Genomic DNA, 26,364 nt, shown 5'->3' on the forward strand with positions numbered 1-26,364 from the left:
CTTTGCCAAAGACAAAGATATACCATGGTCACATTTTTTCCTTAAAGTTTATAAACAAATGTATTCCTAGTTAGTCTGTTCCGGAAAGCCATGGACATATCATATGGAACTGTGGTTTAAGTAATAAATGAAGTTAAAGGTTTTTACTCAGAGACACAGAGTAAATTTTCCTGACACTTCACTCAATTCTACAGCCTCCCTTATGATAATTTTAATGAAGCTGTGCATGAGGTTCAGTAAGTTTAAGTTTCATATATTAAATACAATAACTTAATTATCACTCTGAAAGACAAAACCTACATTCTTTATTGTTGTGTTTTAATATGTACTTTTTGTATGAGATTCCAAATATAATCAATATAAGATTTTCCTTAAGTCCCACCTCTTATGGGACATATCAATTGTATTAGCCATGAATTGGCCATAACAGACAGCAAGTTTGATAACTATTTTCTTTAAAATACTAAAGAATGTCAAGATTCTCTGTAGATTTATTTACTATCTTCTACAGTAAGAAAAAAAAATATTAAAATTTTTATAAATCCTTACTTTTATTTACTTCTCTTTCAGTGGGATACTTGGAGGCCTTACCTGTAAGGTACCATTATTGATGAGAAGTCGAATTAAAAAATGTATTGTTTCTGGGCTGTGTTCAATATTTAGGAGGAGTCCATGAGGATTACAGGTCTTGAACTGCAGATGGATGAAGTTTTGTATGTTCAAATGTAAGCCTTGAAATTCCAGGTAAGAATTGCCATAATAGCGAGCATAACTAAAATCTGTAAACAGAATTTTGAGAGATATAGGGTTTTAAACACATTTTTCTTCTTCACACACTGTTTTCTTATTCTGCTAATGGTAGCAAAGATAAAAGGTATTTCTTTACATCTGTCAAGGAGACAGACACGAATCTGAAAATTGATGTTAGTTTTCTTCTGTCAAAGATAACACAAAATGTTTATAAAACTATACATAAAGGTTTGGTCAAATTATATGAAGTATGTAGCTAGGATCAATGCGTGAAAAAAGAATAGGCTATGAAGATAATAGCACTTGGTACATATCTGGTAGCTTTGGCTCAACATAAGTCAAGAACAGGTTTTTTTCAAAGTTAGGTGTTTTAATTAAAGTTAAATCCAGGAATGAATGGGTTAGAAATCTTTACAGAAACCACATGCTATGGAAAGGGAGCAAGATATTCTACAGCCTAACTATGAAAGTGACATCTCAAATACGTCAACTATTTTGTTCTAAGACAAACAATGTGGGGCCAGGGTGAAAGTTGGAAATATCCATTGTGACTACATCTAGCTTGTCTGTTTGATTTATCTAGATATCTCTTACCCTTCAGCACCCTGTGCTATACCTTGCAAGGGCACATGCAGCTCTTATTTAAATGGAAAAGGTATGTGGAATCATGGCTTCAAGCCCATCAGAGATAACAGAGAGCTACACTTAAAAGGGCCTCATTTTTTTTTTATGTTCTCTTTCTTCCCCCTCTTTTCTCTTCTCCTTTTCTTTCTTTTCCTTTCCCTTTCCTATCCTCTTCTTTTTCTTCTCTCCTTCCTTCTTTTCTTTCTTGCTTCCTCTCATTCCCTTCCTTCCCTCCTTCCCTCCCTTTCTTTTTTCTTTCTATTTCTTTTTTCTCCTTTTCTTTTAGTTTCTCTTTCGTTTGTTCTATTTTCTTCATTTTTCTTTGTTTCCCATTCTCTTTCTCTCTCTCTCTCTTCTATTTTCTCTTCCCCTTCCTTCCTTTGTTTTTTTTCTTCCCTTTTCTCTCTTTCTCTTTCTGTCCTTTCTTCTCTCTTTCACTGTGTTGTCTTTTTACAAAGGAAGAGTATTCAACATGAACAATGGGTACCCATTCATACGGAAATGCAGTCTTGCATTTAGTTTTTTTACTTCTCAGGTACTCAAACTGAGCCTCACATCGCCACCTTTATGTGCTTTTAAGGACTTAAATATGTGGGTCCCCTCCCATCCATGTGACAAAAGGAGTTAAGTATTTTTATTTTTTGCAGGAGCAGGTTTATGCTTTAGTCTCATTTGAATCACACAACATACAATTATTTGTTTGATCAACTTTATGAAACAGATAAAAATTTAAAGAAATACTAAAAATTCACTCATCATGTGAAAAACATCAGTACAACAATATGAACTTAGATACAATATACAAAATATAATAACTGAATAATTCTATTTCAATTTGTTCAAATGTCATAGAATCATCTGTAGAGGGATTTTGAGTATCTTTGAAGGTCACAGATCTGTTTCTATTTTACAAAACAGACAAAATTTTAATCTGTTGTGACACCAACTCCAATAGCAAATACATCATTATATGTGCTAAAATTCTCAATGTCAATGATACTTGGATAAAAATAAAAACTATTGATGTTGAACTCCTATATATCACTGTAAGAATATGCTGAATTTTATCCTTTCATGACTTTTCAGAAACCTATTTACAAAGTCAAAGTCACTGTGGTCAAACCCCAAACAAAGCCCTTAAGAAATTCTCAGTACTATAAAAAAATCTATATTATACACACACATAGAACATGCAGTAAAATAGACCAAAAATTTCAAGCAATACCAATCAATGACCAGTGCTGCAAAAAACCCCCACCCTAAACACAAAAACAACAACAAAAAAACCCTCATAATTTTAAATGTATTTAATCTTTAAAAAGTCTCTTTTGTCTTAAATTTTACAGACAGGACAATTTCTCCAAGGAAAGATTTTAGAGAATTATCTCCAATCCCTAACTGTTGTTTGGTTTCCTTCCTGAGCTAGCCACTGAGCTCTAAATCTTTCTCTCATTCCTTTTGCGCTGAACTGCTCCTGCAGATGGTTTTGCTTCTTCCAAGGAACCTCTCAGTTATCCCCACACTCTTTGGATACTGATATCTAACCTCATATATACATAGATCAGAGATATACTGATATCTCTTTTTCATGACTTCCGTTAGGAGATCAGCTTGGCTGAAAGACAGCAAAGTTGCACAGAATATCTCTTTCCTGCAGTCCTAACTCCTTCTGTCACCTTCTCAATTTTTTGTAAGTGGGTTGTTTTTATTGTTTTGTGTTTTTTTCTGCACTGTCCAGCATATAATAAAGTCGACATGTGAGAAAAGGTCAAAACTACATCAGCTCCTCAGTGCTTTGCTAACAAAAGGCATCTGAGCCCCTAGATCTCACAAAAGAGTAAAATCTGTAATTGTGAGAAGAATATAAAGGTGGGTAAGGGAAAAAAGCAGTTTATTCATGATTCCTGAAACTATAATCTAAATCTGAGGACAGAGTGGATTATCTACTAAATTTCAAGGAAGACCAAACAAGCACAAGCTAGTGGCATCCACATTTAGCTTTCTATGTATAATTGCAGCAAACACTGCAGATAAAAAATGGACTTTATTCTAAATGACACCCATTTCTACTTATCTTTGTATGTCCAGAAGTGATGATGCCTTGCAAGCCAATACAATCCATTATTACATGTATTTGAGGCTAGTTTGGCTTCTTTTGGGAAATATGTTTTGCTCCTAAACAGAGAACTTCACAAAAGAATTATCTGCAGTAAAATTGCTACAATTGCTCTATGTCCATAAATATGGAAAGAGTTAATGAGAGAAAGCATTGAAGAATATTTAGCAGGCTCCAGGTTTCTGTGAAATCCATAAAAACATACTACTCCAATCAGAAATAGGCTACATACCTTCCCACAATAGCTATTAACATAAACCACTGGTGTGATTTTACCTATTAAGATTCTCACATTGTTTGTAATAGTACACAATCTCTTCTTATAGAACATAAGCTTTGCTTATAATCCTTCTACTACACTTATATGCAACTTTTTCACTTGACCTCTAGAGCTGGCTTCCTAGATTACTTTTTGTCCTAACGGAGACTGCTCATCACCCAAGCCTTTAGAACAAAAAAGGAAAAATTGAAGCAGTATTTTATCTTTCACTATGAATGTCTAACATTTGCTTTCCTAAGAAACAGGCAAGCCCTTTGGCCTATAAAATCCTTTCAGCTGTACCTTGCTCCCCTGTGTATGTAACAGCTCTCCATGATTTTCTGTTTACAAGAATTCATGTTAATGTCAGAAGTTAAAAGGTTTGAGTTCCAGCTGTAATGGTAAGAGGATACACAGGCAGATCTGCAACCCAGTTCACTGTCAAGGTTCATTAACTCTTGCCACTACCTACTGGGTTTCTCAATTCCAATGAGTTTCAGCTGCACCAGCTTCAGAATGGAGACCTGCAAATTTAAAACTTTTTGAAAGCCACACAATTTTAAGTCTTGGTTTTTAAAGGTAGGTAGGGATAATAAAAACTTTTAATATGTCCATGAGCATGTGCTCCTGGTGATGGAGCTTTTGTCTCCATATATTTCTATGTCTAATGCACACTCTGCTATTTGCACGGACTCAGGCACAAAGGGGATTATGATGATGCTTTTCTTCTTTATTCTACTATTCTCTTTTTTTATGCAGCACCCTGGAACAAAACACTCCTGTTTAAGCTATCAGTCTTCCCTTTTTCATGGACACATCCATCACATCTTTTGCTATTCTTTTAATTAGAATTATCTTACAAAATTCAAAGAGAGAGCATCGCTACTTGTGGGAAGAACTCTGTCATGAAAAATCTGAACAATTAATTTGCTATTTGAAATTCTTATTTATTTTTATGAAGAAGGGACACATTTCTTAACACTATAAAACCATGGTAATAAAAAGTTGTTTAAAACTGGGGAATGCCAAGCGGAAAAAAAGTTTCAGAAAAGCAAAACAAAGAAGTCAGAGCAAGGACTATATCACAGGTCTGGCTGCAGACCTCTCCAGCCCAACAGCTAACTTCCAATGGCTGTCTATGGCTCAGGCTTACACAAACAGCACGCAAGGAACAATGCTTCCCCTGGGACAGCCTGTTAATTTCCACCCTAAAAAGTGCCATGGCTTCCTCAGCGAGGGTGTGCTCATGTTTCATCAGAGCTGCTACCAGCTTCCATGGGCCTGGCTGTCAGGCAAGGCCCCTCCAATGGCCACACCAATGGTTGTGCCATCGGCTGCCCTGCACACCGTGGTCCCCTCTTACCCCTTGCTGAGAAGGCTGGAGGCTTGTGATCTCTGGCAGCAGGAGGACAATTTGTGATTGACCAGCAATGCCCAGGGCATTGCTGAAAGCAAACAAGATTGTTCAGGAGACCCCTCAGAGCCAGATCAGCCCAGAGCTGATATCTGCAGAAGGGGGCAAAGATAAGTGAGACCATTACTGAAGACTCTCTTCTGTGATGTGTGGAGGCACCAATAAGACTGCAGAGCTCTAGATGTGAGGGAAAAAGGCATGGGGGCCCTCAGTCCTGCCATCAAGGAGGAAAGTCTTACAAGGAGGTAGAGCCTATGGTCAGGCTCTTTGTAGACAGGAATAACAGAACGATAAACTGAAGTCCTAAATTGAAACAGATATCTTGCAACAGTGGAAACATGTTTGCTGTCCTAACTACAAAGAATTAATGTCTCCTTGTTTTTTTTTTTAATGTCACAGAATATCAAAGCTGGGTTAATAGATAATATTAGTAATATGATGTCTTTTTTTTTGTTACCACTTCTAGAAACTTCTGTTTCTTGTGGCCTATGCATGTAACAGTGGTTTCTTGTTTTCTTTTTACTCTCAATATGCTGAAAGTACCTCAGCTTTCATTTTTCTTATGTTTCTGGGGGGTTTCTTTCGAGATGCCATATATAATGAGTCATGTCAATCACTCTCATTTGCATTCTAAAATAAGGTCAATCTTTCCAGCAAGTTGTGAAAAACAGCCACAGAAAAATAATCCATAAGTTTTATTTTTAACTCCCTTAAATACAATAACCTACTTCGTATTTGCAATCAGCATTTAAAAGGTTCCACTTTATTTTCAAATGAGTCTCATTTACTTCTATATATTGTATTTAATCCTTTGAGCTGAAATACCTTAAAGGCAGAGTAGAACAATGATCTCCAACCATCATTTCTATTTCCAGTTGCAATGCTATTTCACTGTGCTACGCCTCACCGTTGGTTCCACATAACATACCCACAGTTACAGTGAACCTATGTTTAATGCTGTCACACAAGTCTGTGCTGCATGAGTAGCAGGGAATTATAGTTGTTTTTTTCTCTAAAAGTTGAAATATTCTCTAATGTGGTGTGTTAGACAACAATAAAATATGGTTAACATCCCCAACTGTTGCCATTGCAGCCCACAAGTAGCTTTCAAGCAAAGAAAAACAACAGTTATAAACAAATGTTTTTTACCATTTCTTTTTCATGCTTTCACAGAGCCATAGATTTGAGTAGACCGCAAAACTCTTCTAAAGGAAAACTGTGACTGTTTTAGAGCTTCTGTAATTCACAATTCTTCACTTCTAGCCTAAATATACACATACACACATTCACAAACACATAGATAGAATTCAGCTGCCTTAAGGGTATGGAACATCAGATCTTAAATCCCAGGAAGCTTCTTTTATTTTTCTGCAGTTATTTTACATCTTTCTTTTCCTCATGCATGCATCAGTTATGTCTGTCGATCCAAGTTTTGATTCTTAACTCCTTCATGTCCAACAGCCATTCTGCAATGCTGTTGGTAATGAGATCTGCACTTACCTTCCCTACTCACACTATAAAGGGGACAGCTGGCTACATTTTCTATTAATTTTCACTTCTCCCCTCATTCTGCTCAAGAGTTACAGTTGGAAACAACAAAAAACTATACATATAAAATTTTCTTTTTAATATTTTTCAATTTTTTAAAAAATTAAAATACTGACTGCAGAGAACTTAAAATATGGAAAGTCTTGACCCCTTCTTGAACTCAGGGAAAACAGGGGCAGAGTCTTCTAACAATAACCCATTTAAACTATAGAAGGCACTTGAAATGTAATTAGTGCAGGAAATTGTTTTATTATTGTCAATAAAGTCTTATTAGTTTCTAAAGCAGGATTCTGGTTCATGCTCAAGTGTAGATTTTAAATTCAAATCCAATGCCTGATTATGTTCATTAATTGCAATAATAGCTTAGTGAGATTAACTGATACTTGTGTGACTGTCTGCCATGTAGGCTAGCTCATCAACATACAGATAATGGAGAGAGGTGTTAAGTTTATTGCAATCAGCTGGTGAATAGAAGAGATTCTCTCACTGAAGACATTTAAATATATATATATGTAAAAATCAGGAAAAAACATCATCAGTGTGCAGTTCTGCTTCACCTAAAGACTGTTATTTTTTTCCTTTTTAAATATGCTACAAGGGACACAGAGAGAATCAAGTATTATTACAGCAGAAATCAGGAGCAGCTCTTACCTTGGGAATAGTTTGACTTGCTCTCAGCAGAACGTCACAAGCCTTGCTAAAATCTTTTCCTCCTGTTGCACTTTTTACAAAGTGCTGGCAGCTGGCACACAGCCAGCACCGAGCCCAGAGCCACTGCTTATGTGTTGATAAACCCCATAGTGAGAAAGCATTAGATCCACCACTGCGAGAGAAGCAGTCGTATCCATGAGAAACCAAGCTTTTTGCCCTTTACTCATAAACCAACTTCCTATTTTCAGTCTCCTACAACTAGACCTTGAACAAACAGAACTGAACTAATTTTAACATATAATCAACTATTTTCAAGATTACAACCAATATCAATAGTCAAAGCGTGACGTGCACATAACATGACTTTAAAATGTCCTTTATGGTACTATAGGCTACTCCAAAGGGCAGTTATCTCCCAGTTATTCAGAATAAAAAATATAGATGTGAATATCATGATAATCAAGATCCTGCAGTGTATTGCAAGAATTGCACAGTGAGAGCACAAGTTTTTAAGTCTATAATACAAGAAAAAATACATCAGTAATCATCCTTTACTCTCAATACCAAATCAGTAAGTTAAGCAAGACTATTTTCTGACTGGAAAACAAATTAAAAAACCCATTGCGGAATCCCGAACAAGACAATATTTCTATCTGGTCAAATCCACTGGTAGAAGTTTTGAATTTTTTTCATAGTGTTTTGTCTTTCTATTGGAGTCAAAAAAATCCCCCAAAACCCAAACAATTAGGAAAAGTGCATGGACTATCCAACTATGGAATTTGCTTGAAAATGACACAATAATATTGTGTATTCTATGCATTTATAGTTGAGGATTCATACATGGTACCTAGCATAGCAGAAGGAGAATGGAACGCTCCGTGAATAATTTCTTTTTGTTCCAGACCCAAATCTTTATAGATCCAACATTTCTATTTAGTAATTCAGCTTGAATTTGCTTAACATCATGCAGCTATGAGAGAAGTGAAATTCAGGTGATTTGCTGAGAAGTATTTTCAGGAATGGGCTTCTTCCTGTTGAAGGTTACTAGCAAAATTCTTATGGAGGTCTGAGATGAAAGTCATGCTTATCATGAAAACTACCTCTACCAGTCACTGATTAAATACTGTGTCAAGATGGCATTGTAAGGTTTGCATAGTAGCTATGCTTGTTCTTCATAATTTATAGTAATGACTTTTACCTATTAGTGGTGCACACCTAACTAAATTGACAGTGAAATTTTATCTGTTCTGTATTTATAACTATGTTGTGTTTACCACAGTTGTGACTTTGCATAAGGGCATATTTGCCCAATGGCTTGCAGTTAAATTGGCAAAATGCATTTCTATCTTCATTATGACTTGTTTTTGTCACAGCTATGTATGACATCTCTCAGGGCGGTGGCAAAACTGTTATTGGGCAGGCACATCAGATGCAGAATTTGTCTTTATCTTGGATACATGAACCTGAAAACAGTCCCAGCTGAAGCCGCACCTTCAGACATGGACAGCATTCACAGTAGTATCTTATAAAGCTGTCTTTTGCAAGTAGGAGTGACACTAATGACCCTAACAGTAAAGCCATGGTGCTCTGAAATAATGCTTCATTCACTCCTTCTGGTGAAATTGTGGATCTTTCAACTAATATCTTACATATAGTACTGTGTTCAGTCTGTCTGTATCTCTCTGCTTTCCTTTCCCCTGGAGAGACAGTGCAAATATGCAGTTGTCTTATGAAAGAAATACTAAAGTACTCAGTTCGGAGTGTGGAGACTATTATTTCTGCTTCCTTCATCTTACATCATGTATTAGAAGCCTGCAGGCTGTCTTGTGGACTGGTATGCAACTTCTTTTTACTTAGGAGCTGTAATGAAGACCTGCATGCACACAAAGCATCAAGAAAAAAACCCTCAGTGAATGTTAAAAACATGCATCATTCACAGTACTATCTACTTCAATGATGTTCAATGCAGGAGGCAGAAGGTAGATGCATATGACATGTCACTTTCTGTTTCACTTTTTGAATCACAGCGGTCTACAATCTGCTCATGTGAACAAGCCCCATGGAAACAAATGCTGCCATGAATATTAAAGAATACAAATAAGGAATGAATCATTAGTAACAGATCACGCACTATAACACATAAAACTCAGTGTTTTGAGGATCACACAAAAGAAACTCCAATTAAAAACAAGATCAGAAAATTTAGTGGGCATCATTTATGACATATAACCCAATAGAGAAAAACAAAATTCGAAACCTAAAATGGATGATTTATAAATTATAGATATATTATAATATGTACTACCAGCTGCTTCCCCTCCTGTTTCGTATGTGATCCAGTCCCTCGCAACATATAAATGGAAAATTCTTATTTTGTATCCTTTTAATGTGGGAACTGGTAGTTCACAGGATGGGGAAGATTCAGAATGATGGTGTTGCTTAGGTAATTAATTTCAAAATATGCATTTGAAGTAATTTCTATGCTGAAAAAATTAAGTTTACGTTTGGAATCCAATGTAAGCACTGTAGAATAACTTCCCCTGTGCAGAAGAACCCACTGTAATAAAAGAAGCTTTCACAAAAAATTTTTATAGCAGATTTTGCATGATACATAAAGAGAAGATTAAAGTGTGCAGACACAGGACGTCTTCCCAAATAGCTGTGTGTATGGAATTTGTTGGTGGTAATGTAAAATCAGAAGCTTCTAGTTGCTTCGGAGCAAATACTTGTGTTTGTATAGTGTCTGACTGTAGCGTCAATGGTCAAATGCAGACTGGGCTGTGAACTCAACACTGTGGTTGAGATAGAAGTTTTCTAAACAAGAATTTGTGGAAATATTCCCACTTTTGATCATTAGATCAAGTTAAACAGAAAAATAACTCCAAACCTAACTGCGGCTGAAAGCTAAATGGCTTAAAAATGCTACCTAGATAATAATCAAGTCTAAAAAACAAATAAGTTACCCATACACCTTTATTTGTGAAGGGAAAAAATAAAAGGAAATGGGTAAAGATGCCTGTTATCAAGATGTTACAAATAATTAAGGTGTCAATAACAAGAATTTTTGCTTCTGAAGAAGTCATGCAAAATACATAATACTTAGCTATGTTATGAAGGCATATATTCATATATGAAATTTTCCAGTAGATCTCAGAAATGAAGATGACAAAATCAAAAGCTGGAAACACTGATCAAATTTAGAATACATGCAAAGAAAGACATGTATGGAGTAAAGAAGATGGTGGTAGTAGGTTACATGCCCCACTCTTCCTCCGAGATGTATGCTAGTGGAGAAACTAGGAATATAATGAGATTCAGATAAGCAAGAAACAGTGAAGAAAAGATGGCAAAGGATCCTAGGTGAAAGAGAGCAGAAGGGAAAAACCAGGGATGAATAGTAATGGAATCACAGTCACTAAGCTGAGTGGAATGTAAGTGTTAAGAGTTTCAGACTAAAGAGGAACATGGATGACATTTCTGAAACTATGAAAACTAAAAGGCAGGATTGTGTGTGATCAGAACTCAGGTGGAAGCATATTTGAAGTGTTTATACTATCTGACTATCTGCAACATCAAAAGAACTAATTTAGTATGTAGAAGTCCTTGGCAGCTTTATCCTTATGCTTGCACTGGAGTAAGATGAGGCAAGTAGGGGAGCACTTGGATTTCATATCACACACACAAAACAGCAATACCTCTTCTTGCTGATGGCATGATTGATGGCATGATGTTGTCTCTTCTGCAATGAAGAGGAAACCAAAGTAATCTCTAGAAATTCTAATACATAAATGAGAGGCTTAGTATTTAAAAGTATGTTGGCAAAGGGATCTGAAGTTCTCCAAATAATCTGCCCAGTACTATTCAGATAGATGTCTTCAGATAACTTATTCAGATTTAATTCAGAAAGTGATAGCCAGAATAGAAATTGCCATACTAAAATTTATAGTTAATTCTGCTTGGGCTGTAATTACTTACCTTTAAGGGCAACTACTACATCTTAGAATCAAGACAGAATTAAGATGATGATTTAAAACACTATCTACTCTTGATACAGTTTATCTCTAAGGTAAAAATGAAAAGAAACCTTAGTTCCTATTTTGCAGTGAATATGATTAGTTTTAGGCCTGTAATAGGAGAAAAACCAAACCTTTCACAGAATCACAGAATGGATAAAGTTGAAAGGACCCCATTGTGTTGTTTCGTTCTCCCTGTTCAAGCAGGGTAATCCTAGAGCACGTGGCACAGGACTGTATGTAGAAGGTTCTTGAATATCTTCAGTGAGAGAGACTCCACAACCTCCCTGGGCAATCTGTCACAGTGCTCAGTCACCTGCACAGTAAAGTTGTTCTTCCTTGAATTCAGGTGGAACTTCCTGTTCATCAGTGTCTACCTATTTCTTCCTGTCCGAGTGCTTGGCACTGCCAGGAAGAGCCTGTATCCATCCTCTCAGCAGCCTCCTTTCAGATGCTTATTTACACTGATGAGGTCTCCTCTCAGTTATCTGTTCTGAAGGCTGAACAGATTCAACTTTCCCAGCCTGTCCTCATGAGAGACATGCTCCATCCCCTTAATCGTCTTTATAGTCTCTGTTTTGCTATGTATTTCATCTGTTATCATAAGCAAAATGTCTTCATTATAGTGAGTGAACAGTCTATCTTCACATATTAGAAATCTACAGTCATAGTTACTTTTGTGATGTACACCATTAATCAATTTCTCCACTAAGTTTTTTCATACTAACTTAAAATATGAAAAAACACCTGTTTCTCTGCTTAGATTTTGCACCCATTTTTGCCAGAGGTGTTGCAAATGTCCTGCTGATGTCCTTATTAATTGGAGTCATTCTCCTCCTCTGTTGTAATATATGGGTCACAGAAATCACTGCACAACATCATGAACTGTAACAGAAATCATGCCAGCTTTATATAGTTTTTAGCTATACAAAATATTGCTCTTGCTGTGTCATGGTTTTCCTCTCCTAAGGAGTTACTGTAGATAGAGACAATTCTCTGACAACTGTTATTTGACAATTCACTTACAAGGCAAATCAACTGAGCTTGTCCATAGCTTTAACAAAATAATCTATTTCTTTATTAGTTTTTCAACAATTTTCTTATGGATATGAAAGTTTATTCCACTCAAAAATACTGCTACAGCAACAGAACAATCACTATTTCAAATTTATACTTAGTAACCTTTACATAATTTTCTGATGATGATTGTTTATATTGCTGAAATTTTATTAAGTAGAATTAATATTAATTATATTAAGTAAGAGTAAATATACTATATTTTCTATATCTTGTGCATAGCACTAAAATCAATCTGTATCTTTATCCTCTAACAAATAAAAATCTTTGTAAACAGGATAAACATAAAGTACCACCTAGTCTGCTTTTGATATCTCCAATCTACACAAAATATAAACAATTAAGACAGAAATATTTGAGGAAGGACTAAGGTACAAAATTACAATTTGCATAGGAGCTGGAAATAGTCTAATTTTACAGCCAGGCCTTTGCAGAATTCTTAGTTGTTGCTTTTCTGTTATTCAATTTTCTGCATAATCTGGCAATATGCCAAGTACTTCCATCTAAATGTACTCGTTAAATCTCACAGAAATCTAAAATTCACTTCTGGTAAACCTGTTGTTTACCTGTCCTATACAAAATACAATTTAAGAAAAACAATACTGTCCCTAGTGCCTCCAAGTAAAGATTATTCAGGAAAATCAAACTACAAATACTGATTTATGCTTAAATACCACATAGCAACAGCCACTGAGAAATTTTTGGCAAACACTAGGTTCTGTTTTGACAAAAACAGAAAGAAAAATATCTGCAAAAATAGATTATTATTTAGGAGTTAGAGCACACTATATTTCATTTCTTTTGAAAGTTATACAGGAATGGTCAGCAGATATAGATAAGGATGGAAAAAATCCCTTATTTACACCAAATAAAATCTGGAAAATAATATTAATTGAACTGTGTTCAAAATTCCCTCCAAAATCCTAGTTTGATTTATTAGAAATGTTAGGCACATTAGATACAATCTATTTGAAACTAATTATTTCAGACATAAAAAATACAAAAAAACTAAGAATAGTTGCCTCTTATTTGTATGATAGATATGATTTTCACTAAAAATATTCATGTGAAAATAACTTGTTTAAAAAGAAGCACTATAGTATTTAAGATCTATTATTTTCAATCCTTAATCTGTTAAAAGTAAAAAAATAGCTGCAGTGCATTTCATAACAACAGGATCATGTGCTCTGCACACTTTGGAGAGCAACAGTTGTTAATAAAAACCAGAAAGACCCTGGAATGCAAAGGCAGGCTTTGTCCTAAAAATTGATATTATTTCAGCACACAGAAATTTAGAGTGCAATCTATTGTATGGTACTATACAATGCTTGTATTACCTAGGGTGGTCTTTCCAGTATTAGAGAAATATTGATTTTAAAAGTTGATGTCATTCACTGTGTCTTCATTAACTGGTTTGCAAAGGTCCTTTATTTCTTTCACTTTACAGGATGGGAAATTTATAATCAATTTTGTTAACTTAAGTAAAATTTAAACCTAGCTAATAATGACTATGCTCAACATCCTCAAGTAATATTCTTTATATCTAATATTATAAATAAATGTTGGAGAAATACTAAAAAAATCCTGAAAATAAAATCAAACATCTAGCTTGTGTCTTTTATAGCCCTCCACCAAATTATTTTTCAGTTGAATACATCTAAATTATTGGATGCTACATAAACCAAAACATCAGAAATTCATCTTATGTCTTTCAAATGTTCAAATTCAAGCTTTTACATGAAGGCAAAATCTCAATGCTACCAATTGTTAGTATTAAAAATTACGTTCTCAAGAAGAAAGCTCCGTGGCTTATGTTTTCATCAGCTTCATTATGAAACTTTTCCTTCGACATAGTTTCAAGGTTTATCAACTTTCTAAGGACAGAATCAAAAATGGCCTGATGTTTAAAACTTCGTTGTTGTAAAGGTCTAATGGGAATCATACTCCTGTTGTAAAGGAAATGAGTTAACACAGCACTAAACTAATCAGCACATTAAGGTCTGCAGCTTCAAGTTCTAAGGGTTTAAAATCAGCTCCCTTATTTAAAGTATAAAGCAGGCTTTTCCATGCATAAAAAGCACAGTGCTAAGCCCTCTGAAGGAATGAAAAGCATTTTCTTCTCCTGTAGGTAGCAGGCATATTTAACACACGACAACAACTCACACACACACATTACAATCAAAGAACAGACAGATATTACAAAAGCCCTCTGCCTGAAGAAGTTTAATCTACAGCTGTCATTGTCCTTAGGAGTGTTATGGATCATATTCATGTCTTAATAATGCCATTCTGCAGAACTGAATGCAAAATCCTCTGGGACAGAGAAAAGGGGGAATATGTCCAAGATGTTTAGCTACAGCCTAGTGAACAAGGCTGTCACCTGACTAGAAACCTCAGAGGACTTATGTACTCTAAAAGGATTTTTACTGTATGTCTTTAACTGGACCACCAATACAGAGAAGAATAGAATTTAGGTCATCTCTTAGCACCAAGAAATTCTATGTTGTAAAAAGAGTGCATCATTTTTGGATGGGTGCTGAGAAAACATTTGTAAGAATCAAGGAGAGGAAATACACTTGCAAATGAAGTCTGGAAATGACAATGTAAATATGGTGGTTTATATTAGTTGCATTATGCCCAAAAAAGAAAAATAAAAAAAAATCACAGAGCTTTAATGGGTTAAACCTCTTATTTAGTCTGGAAAAAAATCTATAATCTGATATACTAGGCTCGAAATAATGAAAACCACTGTAAAAATAATTATCTAAAGATTTGAGGTTTGCTAAATAATGAATATTCTGCTTTTGTTCCTTTATATAATTCAGGGAATTACTGATTAAGGACCACCTTCACTAGAGTGATTGCGACCAAATCCCTATACTGTGTCTTTCTGCCCCTCAAAATGGAATCAAGAACTATGCAGGACCTGTGAAATTAAGCATTTTCAAGCAATAATCCAAAATCTGGAAATGAAGCAAGAAAAAATCCAATGCTAGATAACAAAAAACAGGGAAGACAGCGGCTGGCACTCTAACCTCTCCTCATCTTCCAGGTATGTGATTAAAGACTGCATGCAGATCTGTCTGCCTGGAAGCTGAAGGCCAGATATTTATGCTGTGCATTGTCATGTACAATTGCACTTTCAAAGAACGAAACAGGGATCATTATTCTCTTTTACAGCAGTGCCACAAAGGTGATGGTAGTGGTTCTGTTCATCTTTTATGCCACAAAGCAATTATTACACTGTTAGCCACTGAGAGACACAGATTAACTTTTTTTCTGTGTCTAGGATTCAATATCTGTACCTCCTATGTATTAGCAAATGTTCTAGCTACTAGACAGAAAGCTAGCCCAGAGGGTATTTTGTCCCTCAGGGTGACAAAATTCATGAAAATATATAAGTGAGGAGAAAAGTATAAATTTTGTAGCCTTAGATGAGGTCACTTATCTGAGAGAAGAGAGACACAGAATGATTTTGATTTGCTTTATGGTGGATGGGGATAGAGGAACTTCTATAGCATGATTTACCTGAATAATTTTAGATGCATTCCCTGAGATGAATCACACCCTAAAAACATCTATTTTTCTGCACAGAGACAGTCTAGTGTCAGACTCCAAATCCTGCCATAGGCAAAAGAGAAAATACCATTTACATGGCAACTAGAAATCTGTGTTTTTAAGGTTTCTTAGCACATGTTATGTAATTAGTATGGAAATGCCACATTAATATTAAAATTGTTATGCAATAAAGTCTTCCTAGTATTTATGCCTTTTCTTAGCTGTTATGCTCATCCTTCCTGTGTTCTGCTGGGTCCTAAGGTTGACTCTTCAGTCTTCCTCAAGAGTAACAGGGGTGGGAGGTTGTAGGAGAGGTCACAGTGAGCTGTCAGCATTCTCAGGTCTTCAGCAGAAAAAGTGTCACATTTATTTCTCCTCAGGCTTGGTCACTACTTTGGGTTCTTTTTAAATGTTTCCCTGTCACAGCCTCCTTCCTGCTCCTAGACTGCCAGATACAGCCTGACAGTGGCCTCCAGCCCCACCTCAGCCCTATGCACACAGAGGGCTGTGATTTGTCAGGCAGTGAGAGGTGGGGGATGTCACCCCCTCCCCAGCAGGGTCACCCCAGAGCTGAAGCTGGAGCAGGGGAGGCAGCAGCCACTGACAGCAGCACAGGGGTTAAACCAGCAACACCAGCTGAGTCCAGAGTGAGTCTGAGCCCCTGAACTGCCAGGTCAGTGCTCAGCCAGGGCAGACCCTTGCTGAGGGCAGAAAGCATATTTACTGGGCTGCACTGATGACCTAGATCCCATATGGAAAACATAATTAATCTCCAAGGTAAGTCATGATGATGTCTAAAGTCTTGCTAAGGACTAACTATGGACTCTTAAGGATCAAGTGTAAGTATCTATTGCAACTTAAGTAAGCAAAGCTGACTTTTCTGATGTTATTAATAGTTACCTTGTATGTCCTTGCAAGCCACAGGGAGAAAGAAAAGAAGCAGCCTGCGGCAATGTTGGCCCTACACCTGAGTTGGTAAAAACAACAGTACACTTGCAAAGTTCTGAGAAGTATCTATTCACTTGTGTGCAGAAGCAAGAGAAACTCAATTAATTAAATGACATCTTGACCTTCATCTTCCCTCACAGTTTCCCCAAATCCCCTAATCTCTCTGAGAAGGAAGCTTCAAATCAAGGAATGTGAGATGACTTCAAATCCAATGAACTTAAAAATGAAGCGGTATGGTTTTCCAGATAAAATAAAGAAGTACTACTGCTTTTCTGGACACTGAATTAAAGAATTCAATACCCAATTTGTCTTATATATCTATTCAATAGATTCCTACATATTTTATCATACCAATTCCCTTACCCCATTTTTTTTTGTTTATTTAAAACTCATCTGAAGTACTAAACTGTGTACTTGAACTTTGATTAGAAAAACTTCTGTTCTTTCTACTCAGCTGAAAGGACAGAAGAAGGGATACCACATCAGGATTTTATTGATCACTGAGTTGTTTCTGGTTCTAATTTCTATGTTAACCTATACAGTAATAATATATAGTAAAATTTTGCCCGCTGGTGATTCCAAACAGAAGCCTCTGACATTACTGAATCAGTAATATTCATATTTCATTTTCTATGAAAAATAATCTATTATGGGCAAGTTCCTTGCACTCTCTCTTCTATTGAGCAAGTCCTTTAAATTTTAGAAAATGAAACTAACCATTTTTAAAAAATCTTGAGAGACTGTTTACTTTTCAGTCATCAGAATCAAATGGAGTGTGTCAAGAACCTTCACTCTATTAAGTAAATAAATTATAAAATTGCTAGTATTGCCAAGGTAACAAAAAAGATCACTCCTGGAAGACATTATAGTACATGTTCAGATTCATCCATAGATTAATAAGGAAAAAAGGCTATTTTAAGGTTAATTCCAAGCTAGCAGAAAATGCAAGAAACCACATATCTTATATTTTGACTGCACTGGGTTTACTGTTGCAAATCGTCTTTTAGGTGGGTCAAATCTATCATAAGAATTACTCAGGGATTTAAGTATGATGAGTTCCAACCTTTTATCTGTGTTTTGATCTCAGGTATAATTCCTAGTAGAAACCTAATGTAAATAAAAACACAGTCTGATTAATCAGCATCTCATTAGTTTGTGTAAGTTAACATATCTACTTTTATATTATCAAAAATAGCAGCCTTCTATGATTGTTTAGTATTGACTCTAGATATTTTACATCTTATAAGAGGAAGGGTACATATCATACACATTTTGTGGAATATTTCTCTATCCTCATCTATTGCTTATTTCCTGACAGAAAGTTAGTGTCTTAAAAATTTTGTATATATATAATACTTCAACAAAATTAAATTTTACCATAGAAGCCTGTTGTCATTTATGCCTTCTGCTGCTATTAGGACTTTTTTTACACAGCTTGGCCAGTACAGCTAATCTGTAGTGCTGAATAGAACCATAATAAGGAACAACTACATTTAAGCTGATGGATTTTCTCACAGTTAGTTTTAAGGCAAGAAAAAAAATGCAGTAGTAGTTCATATCAAATACGTGTAATGAAACTGCTGTTGTTGCTTGGCAACCCGGATCAGACTTTTGGGAGAACAATAAATAACTACAGTGATCTGTAGAGGTTTGCCTATAACACAAAGAGGTAGCTGATATTCCTTGACAGGTTGGTTTACTCTCTATGAGAGTTCTATCTGTGTGTCTTTTCATGATTAAAAGTTTAAATTTATCTGTTTAGATGGTTGATAATGTTCACTTTATCTTTTCTCAATTTATATTGGCAAACAAGCGACCTTCAGGTGAATCTGTTGAGCAGATCTTCCGTCCAGCTTCCAATATGACTTTGAAGGTTTCTTGGAGTACCTTCATTTGCTCATTCAAGAAGTAACTAACTTTAAGCCACTGCTGTCGGGGAGACTTTTTCAGAACAGTGTCTCTTAATGGCAGTGTAAAGAGCTGTGTTTGCTTCTACATTTCAGATGTCTATAAGTCAAATGCCCAAATCCAAACCTCTCTGTTTTCTGTCCTGTGAGGACCAAAGGTCATGATGAGGTGCAGATTTGGAGGTTTGAAGGGAGCTATAAATAAGAAAACCTGCATCATTATTAAACTTAAACCAACACACGAGCTCACCTTCAGTATGAATGGCTGGAGTACTTTGTGCCTGGTCAATGTGGCACACATTTTTGTAGCTTCTGACCTCCCCAGTATGAAAGAGGTGCAGTTTGTTTGCTGCAAACTTTAATGGGAGTGGTAGTGTAAACCTAGGCTTCTTAGGCAGCATTTATAGCTGTTCCCCAAGAACAGCAGCATGACCTTAAACAGCTGAGTCAGGACTGTGACCTGAACGTTTTTTCCTGACCTGGTACTCAACCATCAGCATAGATACAACTTTTCTTGTAAGATGAACTACTTCAGAGTTTTGGAAAAAGAAAAAAACCTTGCTTTCAGCAAAAATTATAAAACATTTATTGGAATAACTGCTTTCTACACAGATGCTCCATTGCTGTCTCTTTCCAGTTAATGTACTGGTAAAGTATCCTCTTCCCTGAAGTGGCAGTAGATAATTTCATTACAGTTTAATTTTGTGTCTGCAATCAGTTTTGTCACGTATGATGTAATGGTGTTTACATTAGAGGTCTGAATTTCACTGAACACATGGAGGAATTTTCTTTAAAAATTTTCTTTAAAAAGAACTTAACTCCCTCTAGACCAAGTTCTCATCATCAGTGCAACAGAAGTTTAGCATACAAAGGGAAAAAAAAAAGAATCATGGTGCAAACTTTTCTTTTTTTTCTAGTTGAACTTCAAATCGTAATCAAGTGTAGCCTACTCAGAGTCAGTGTCTATCATAAAGACTTTCACCTATTTTATCATTGAAAAGAGCCAGCATGAATGGTACTTTTCTACCTCTAGGTACACCCTATTTTATTTGTCCTTTGTTTATAGATAAGAGTGTTGTTTATAGAAATGTATTTGTTCTCTCAAAACCTTCCCTTTTAATTTCCACCTTTAAGCTACTGTCTAAGGTTCCAACTATTGTGTTTTCAAGAAAGATCTTTAAAAAGGAGTAAGAATATGATACTACAATCATGAAAAGAGGATAATTCATTTACAACCTCCAGCTATAAAGACTTCCTTTAAAAGAATTTCCTCAGCATGTTAATGTTCCCATCCTGTGGACAGGTTATCTAATGATAAAGGACAAGAGTTTAAATAACACTTTCTTTTCTCTTAGGCACTAAGACAAAACTCACTTATTTACAAGACTAAATATGCTTCAAAGGGATTAAAACCAGACACAAAAGTGTAAAACACTGCAGAATAAGCCAGAGAGTGTTTTATTATCTTTTTCTTCCACCTGACTACAGTGGATGAATAAATCTAACACCATTTGATTTAACTGTCTGTGAAGAAGAGTATGAAACTAAAGGAAGCCATAAAACAGTAAGCAAAAATGCTAAGTGTTTCTAGTTATTCTGACACATACCTAGATGCCCCACATATCATTAGTGCATGAATAAGACACTGATGGATATGCTGCAACAAAAACCTTTCTTTTCCATTTAATACTCTTACTGCAAAAGTGTTTTCCATTAATGGGCTCATATAGATTGTGATTTCACAGAAATTTCTTATGGCTGTTTACAAGAATGGAGCTATTGATGGGACTGCAAGGGAATTTCAAAATTAGTTTGTATGTACTAATTCCAAATAATACACTTAGTTTTTATTATCTTCCTGGAGTTCACTCTACCTTTAGTCCCTCATTTAACACGATATCACTAAGCTGTAATACTGCTTCACATATGAGAGGCTGAGCATTTTAACTGTTTTAGTGGTCTTAAAGTGATGATACCTGTAATGCAGAACTAGAAAAAGCCTTTTGATGCTTAACACCTATAAACCTGTCAACGTAGATCATGGAAAATCTATTATAACCATGAACACTTTCTGCTTCAAATTGAGATAAGCAGGCAAACCTTTTATGGCAATTTGAGAGTCATTTAATGGTGTGAATTGCTATTCAGAAGCTTTTATACATATGATAAGTCCAATATAATACTTGAGCTTAAGAAGGTGACAAACATTAGCTAATATATCTGTCATTTCATAGGTTTTACCAAGTGTAAATGGCATTGGACGACTTATCATAAAACAAAAACAACACAAAATATAAACCAGCTACCTTATGCTATCATTTTAAAACATCACATTTAAATGATATATTAGTTAAAACATTACAGTGCATGAAAGAAAAACAAAAAACCAAACAAACCACCCAAAGAAACAAATTAACAACCCAAAACAAAGAGATAAAAAAATAAGGAAAGTAAAATCTGCAGGTGAGCCTTATTTATTATTTGTTAATGGCAGTACCTTCCACTAATTGATATACCTTTTACTTTCTCTAAAGAAGATAAAATACTGCCCACTACTTATTAATTTGTTAATTCAGTCAACACCTGTCCCACTACTAGGAAAGTGTTTTCCATCCAGAACCTTTTATATACTTGATAAAGTTGCTAACAGATTTAAAAATATATACCTAATCAAGTAGTGATCCACCTCTTTACAGGTATAAAGATTTTCAGAATACCTTTTGGGGTTTTTATGGTTTTGAGCTTAAATATCAAAATGGACAAAAGTATCAGCAAGGTTAGACTTCTCTAGCTTAGATTTTACAACAGTGACTCTCTAGTGCTTCTAACTTGGGCAAACATAGAGGTAAAGTTTGGTGCTTAATTTTTTGGAAATTAAGTACTCGTGTTCTCTTCAGATGGGCTGAGAGATGCAGAAGAAACCCCAGCACATTAAAACAAACGGAAATAACCAAAATGAAATGCTCAGGAAACATTCAGGCAAAGTAGGTATGTACTCAAAAAAGGTGAGGAATTGTCCTAAGGAACACTGGCTAACTTTTGATTCATGGAGGTTACATCTGGCCAAAACAGAAAGAACAGATTGACTGGATCTGCTGGATCAATTGGACAGGGGAGGCTTACAAGGCCATGACCCTTTTACTCATTGCCAGTTGGTGCAAGCTCTATTTCATGTGATAAATGAGATTGATACATAGCAAGCTTTAATATAATTATAGATGTAAATTGTATGTCAGTAACTAAAAGCACACCTGTCAGTTTATTTCTACTCACTATCTTCAAAATTCACACTAAAATACACCAAGTATTTGTATTTTTAAAAAGGTGATAGTTCCCTGCATACAGTTTTCAAATGTGCAGCTAGCATAAAACTAACAGTTCTTAGGTAACAGATCAGAATATCAGATATCTGTTCATAGTTCTGTAAGAGCTCTTGCTTGTCCTATGAACAGAATAACCTAGTGTTTCATTTGACTCCTCCTTAGTCAATGGAATTGAACTCTTGGTCAGCTGAATAGCTTCACTGACAGTACAAACCACATTGCAGTCACCTGAAACAGTTAGAAACACCTAAATTTACTTTTCATAATTGAACTCAATCCCAGTCCATGAATCTCAGTCTATGAATTCTTTCATTTTATTTCTAGACATCCCAAGAAAAATTGCAGAGGGCACATAGTTTAGACCGTAAGTATAACGAAATATTAAACTGAAAATCCTTTGAACAGAAACCTGTTTTTCATTTGGAATGTCTTTTCATTAGATGTTGATGGCACGAAATGTGATCTCTGTTCATATGCATAAAGCTACTCCATAAACAGATTTTTAGAATACAGAAATGAAAACCATAAGCATTTCAGTGAAGAGAGATCTACAAAAACTGCATTCAAGAGTTGTCAGCCCTCCTAGGTATTCTTTAGTAATTCTCAGAGCTAAAATATCTTTTCATACTGAAATAGAAAACAGACTAAATCTCAATATAGCAGGTCTATAACTCATGCAAATGGATTGGCTCTGTACAGTGCATCATGAGTGTAGTAGCAAGAATACCACTGATGTTTTAAAGCTATACAGGGAACTGAATCATTGTCTCTGCTTATGATTTGTCAGCTAAAATTACATATCCTGCAGGGGTCTTGTAAGAACACTCAGGTCTGGGTAACGGTACAAAAGTTTCCTAAGTTTCCATTTCTGACCTGCTATTTTTGAACCTTTTAAATCAGAAATGCTCTTGAGATAGAGACATAATACAGAAAGGCTGAATTCTATTTGGAAGCCCTTGTTTAGTTTCTGTACTTAGCTCTTCTCAGTGATGATGTACCATTAAAATTCAGCATTTGTAATAATTGATATCTAAGGCTATCAATGTTCCCCCCTCAGTGTTTTTCAGTGACATCCACATCCAGATCTATCATATTTCCATACAATTTAACCAATAAGGTGCTCAGAATTTTCCATTTACATCAGGGATCTCAGCAGCGTCCTAAAATGTCATAGGTTCAATATCTGGTTTTACTAGATCTCATAGCTGACTATGATTTGCATAAAAATACAGAACTAAATCAAACTTACATACAACTAAAAAAATAGGCTCCATTATACACTGAAGACAAACTCTTTCAGATAAAAGCCTCATGAACCTAATTGAACTATTCACAATTAGACAGGAATGATATACAAAACTAACATTGAGCCTACTCTCCCAATTTCTGCATGGATCATGTGGAACAGCAGTTCATAGAGTTTTCTCCTTCTTTCATCTGATGGCACAAACTTGTTCTATCTTAGTGAAAAACTGTCAGCCTTAGTAATTATGTGATCCATACTCAGGGGTAAATAAATGTAATTTCATGGAAGACTGTGTGCAAAACAACATCACAGAAATGAAACTACAACCCAAGATGAACATAGGCACAGAAGAAAAATTAATCTCATAAAGCTGACATTAGTTCACAGAATCACAGAATATTCTGAGTTGGAAGAGACCCACAGCATCATCAAGTCCAGCTCTTAAGTGAATAATCCATGCATGGATCAAACCCGAAACCTTGGTTTATTAGCATCATGCTCTAACCAACTGAAGTAAGTTGAGGAATTTTCTGTTCTCAGTGTTAAAAACCACAACTGATAATTACAAAGTGGGCCACATCCTATCCTTCTCACTACTGCTAATGTTGTTTCCTGGCCTCTTTTTTTTTTTTTTTCCCTGTTTTAGAAGACAAATCCTCTTTTACTACACTAAATGAGCTTGTGGAAAGCATACAGAGACAAGGCCTCTGAGATAACTAATTAATATCAGTGTTATAGAATATACTGCTTCAGGAGGTGGACTGAAAGGTTGATTAAAAGAAAGTGTAACAGGAAGCTCTTAGAACTGCATCAGGATACAGTGTTGTAAACAACAATAAAGCACTGCTGCCAGTATACAGTAGTTTACAGACCTCTCAGGTGCCATGAGGAACATGTAGGTGCAGAATTGTCATAGTTATAAAGTGTAGTATTTCCCTACCCAAGCCCTACTGCTGGAGATAAAAAGAAATCCAAATTTTCCTCCATTTCTTAATCCATGATTTGTTTCAATAATCATATTTGTCAGTAAATTTAAATGCTTAGAAGCAATAGGTTGAATTGCTTATAACAGCGGCAACTTTCCTTCACCCATCACAGTTTGCATGCTGAATGCCAATCTTTCTATAGCCACTCACATGTAGCAGAAGAACTAGACAGTTGAGCAGAGGAATAAAATATCAGCTGGGTTATCTCTCACAATGTTACTGCCCTGAAAAGAGAATGTATGGCAAAATTATCCTCTCATATACACATCTCATTTTTATTAGACAAAGATAATTTTCCTGTGGAAGTTAAATATTGCTTTAAACATGGTCATTATGATGATGATGGATTGTGAGGAAAAGCACAGTTTTTGGAGTGACAAAGGAGGAAGAAATCAAAATCTGCCATCGTTATGCACAAAATTTTTCTGTTGAGCCTGAAGGATTTTTTTACAGAATGATGCCCAAATGCACAAGAGGGGAAAAAAAATCCATTTTGTTTCAGTATGAATGGTCCAGCTCAGTAGTACCTTTTTCTTGATAACATTGTGCTTTAAAGCCATATCAACAAATGTAAAGTTATTGTCATGACCAGGATACAGAGTGAGGAACCAAAAAACCATACCCTTCCTTCTTGGAAATCTCACTTTTCTTTCCCTGTCCTAAGTTTGCTGATCTCTTGTACACTCTGACACATTTACTGTCAGCTCTATTGGGAAATGGACCATGTTTCCATGTCTCTGTAAAATGCCAATCTCACTTAAGAAACTGCACAGGTTATAGAAAAAAAGAAAGAAAAAAATCCACTCCGTCATTTCAGTTAATGGAGTGGTATCCTCAAAGTTTCACACTTTAAGATGTTGCAGCTGGAACCTAAAGCAACCAGCAGCACAGTGGGTCCTTTCTCAACTTTCTTGCCCTTCGTGAGCCTTACAGTTTTATAGGCAGTGTTAAAGAAACCAAAATATATGGGAAAGGGATTTAGAAAGAGAAGGAATTGTGCCCTCTCCTGCTGTGTATCCTGTTTAAAAGGTTTTTAGTTTTGTGTTTGTTTTTTTTTTTTTAATTAAAAAAAAACCCCCACAACCAATCAAACAAAACCCAAATACCTAAAAAAACAACAGAGAGCAGGGGTATAGTTTGTCTTTTTTTAATCACTTCATTATGGTATCTGTACTTCTAGTTTAACTCTTTTTTCTTAGCAATTTTTGTGTTCTACTTAAACATTCACCATCTCAACCTATATAAATGCATTCCTCCAGCTAAATGCTGGAATTATTGCATCTCCATCTTTCCATGGTTTACAGAAATTTGCAAATCACAGCTCTGTCCAGTCTAGCCCCCCTCCCAGCTGTGCCATGATTACAACAAAGTGTAAAAATCACAAAGATCAGATTGGGAATGAATCCACAGCAACTCTTTTATCCAGCCCCTGGACTTCTTACCAAGCTTAGATATTTACACATCATCTGTGAGTCTTGCAAAATGACTGTTTTTTCCAAGTTTGAGTTTGCAAAATTTTCCCACAGAAACTTCTATTCTTATTTTTCCCTACTAAATGTTTTTTCTCTTACCTAAGCCCCACTAGTTAAGGAATTTTTTGCGTGACTGTAGCTGGACATCACAGTTACAGGAGACAATAAGGCAGAAGACTTTACAAACACACATGAATCTCATGATTGCATCCTTGAACGAAGAAAAGATAAAAGCAATCACATGAGAGGCACAATATATTGTCTTAAACTCAGCAAACCCAAAGGTGGAGTTAAGCATAGGTGCTTTCAGTCTACATTCTTGATCTAACTTTCAACTGAAATAACTCTGAAAACAGTAGTCTCATTCAGAGGGAATGCTGTATGGTTATAGAAGTACCAGTAATCACTGTAGCATCAAAAAACTTTGGATCCCCAAAACCATACCTTTTGCACACACAGAGGGAGTTAGGCA

General features: G+C 35.6%; 1 protein-coding gene across 1 annotated transcript in view; it reads right to left on the reverse strand.

Annotated features, from left to right (window-relative positions):
* EYS (eyes shut homolog (Drosophila)) overlaps positions 1-26,364 on the reverse strand; it is a 784,118-nt gene that overhangs the window by 281,176 nt on the left and 476,578 nt on the right. Inside the window, exon 29 of the mRNA XM_017823913.1 lies at positions 592-779. Coding sequence (XP_017679402.1) covers positions 592-779 — 188 coding nt within the window. The remainder of the gene's footprint in view (positions 1-591; positions 780-26,364) is intronic.

The sequence above is a fragment of the Lepidothrix coronata genome, unplaced genomic scaffold (assembly GCF_001604755.1).
Source record: "Lepidothrix coronata isolate B3197 unplaced genomic scaffold, Lepidothrix_coronata-1.0 Scaffold4, whole genome shotgun sequence".
NCBI classification, from domain to species: domain Eukaryota; kingdom Metazoa; phylum Chordata; class Aves; order Passeriformes; family Pipridae; genus Lepidothrix; species Lepidothrix coronata.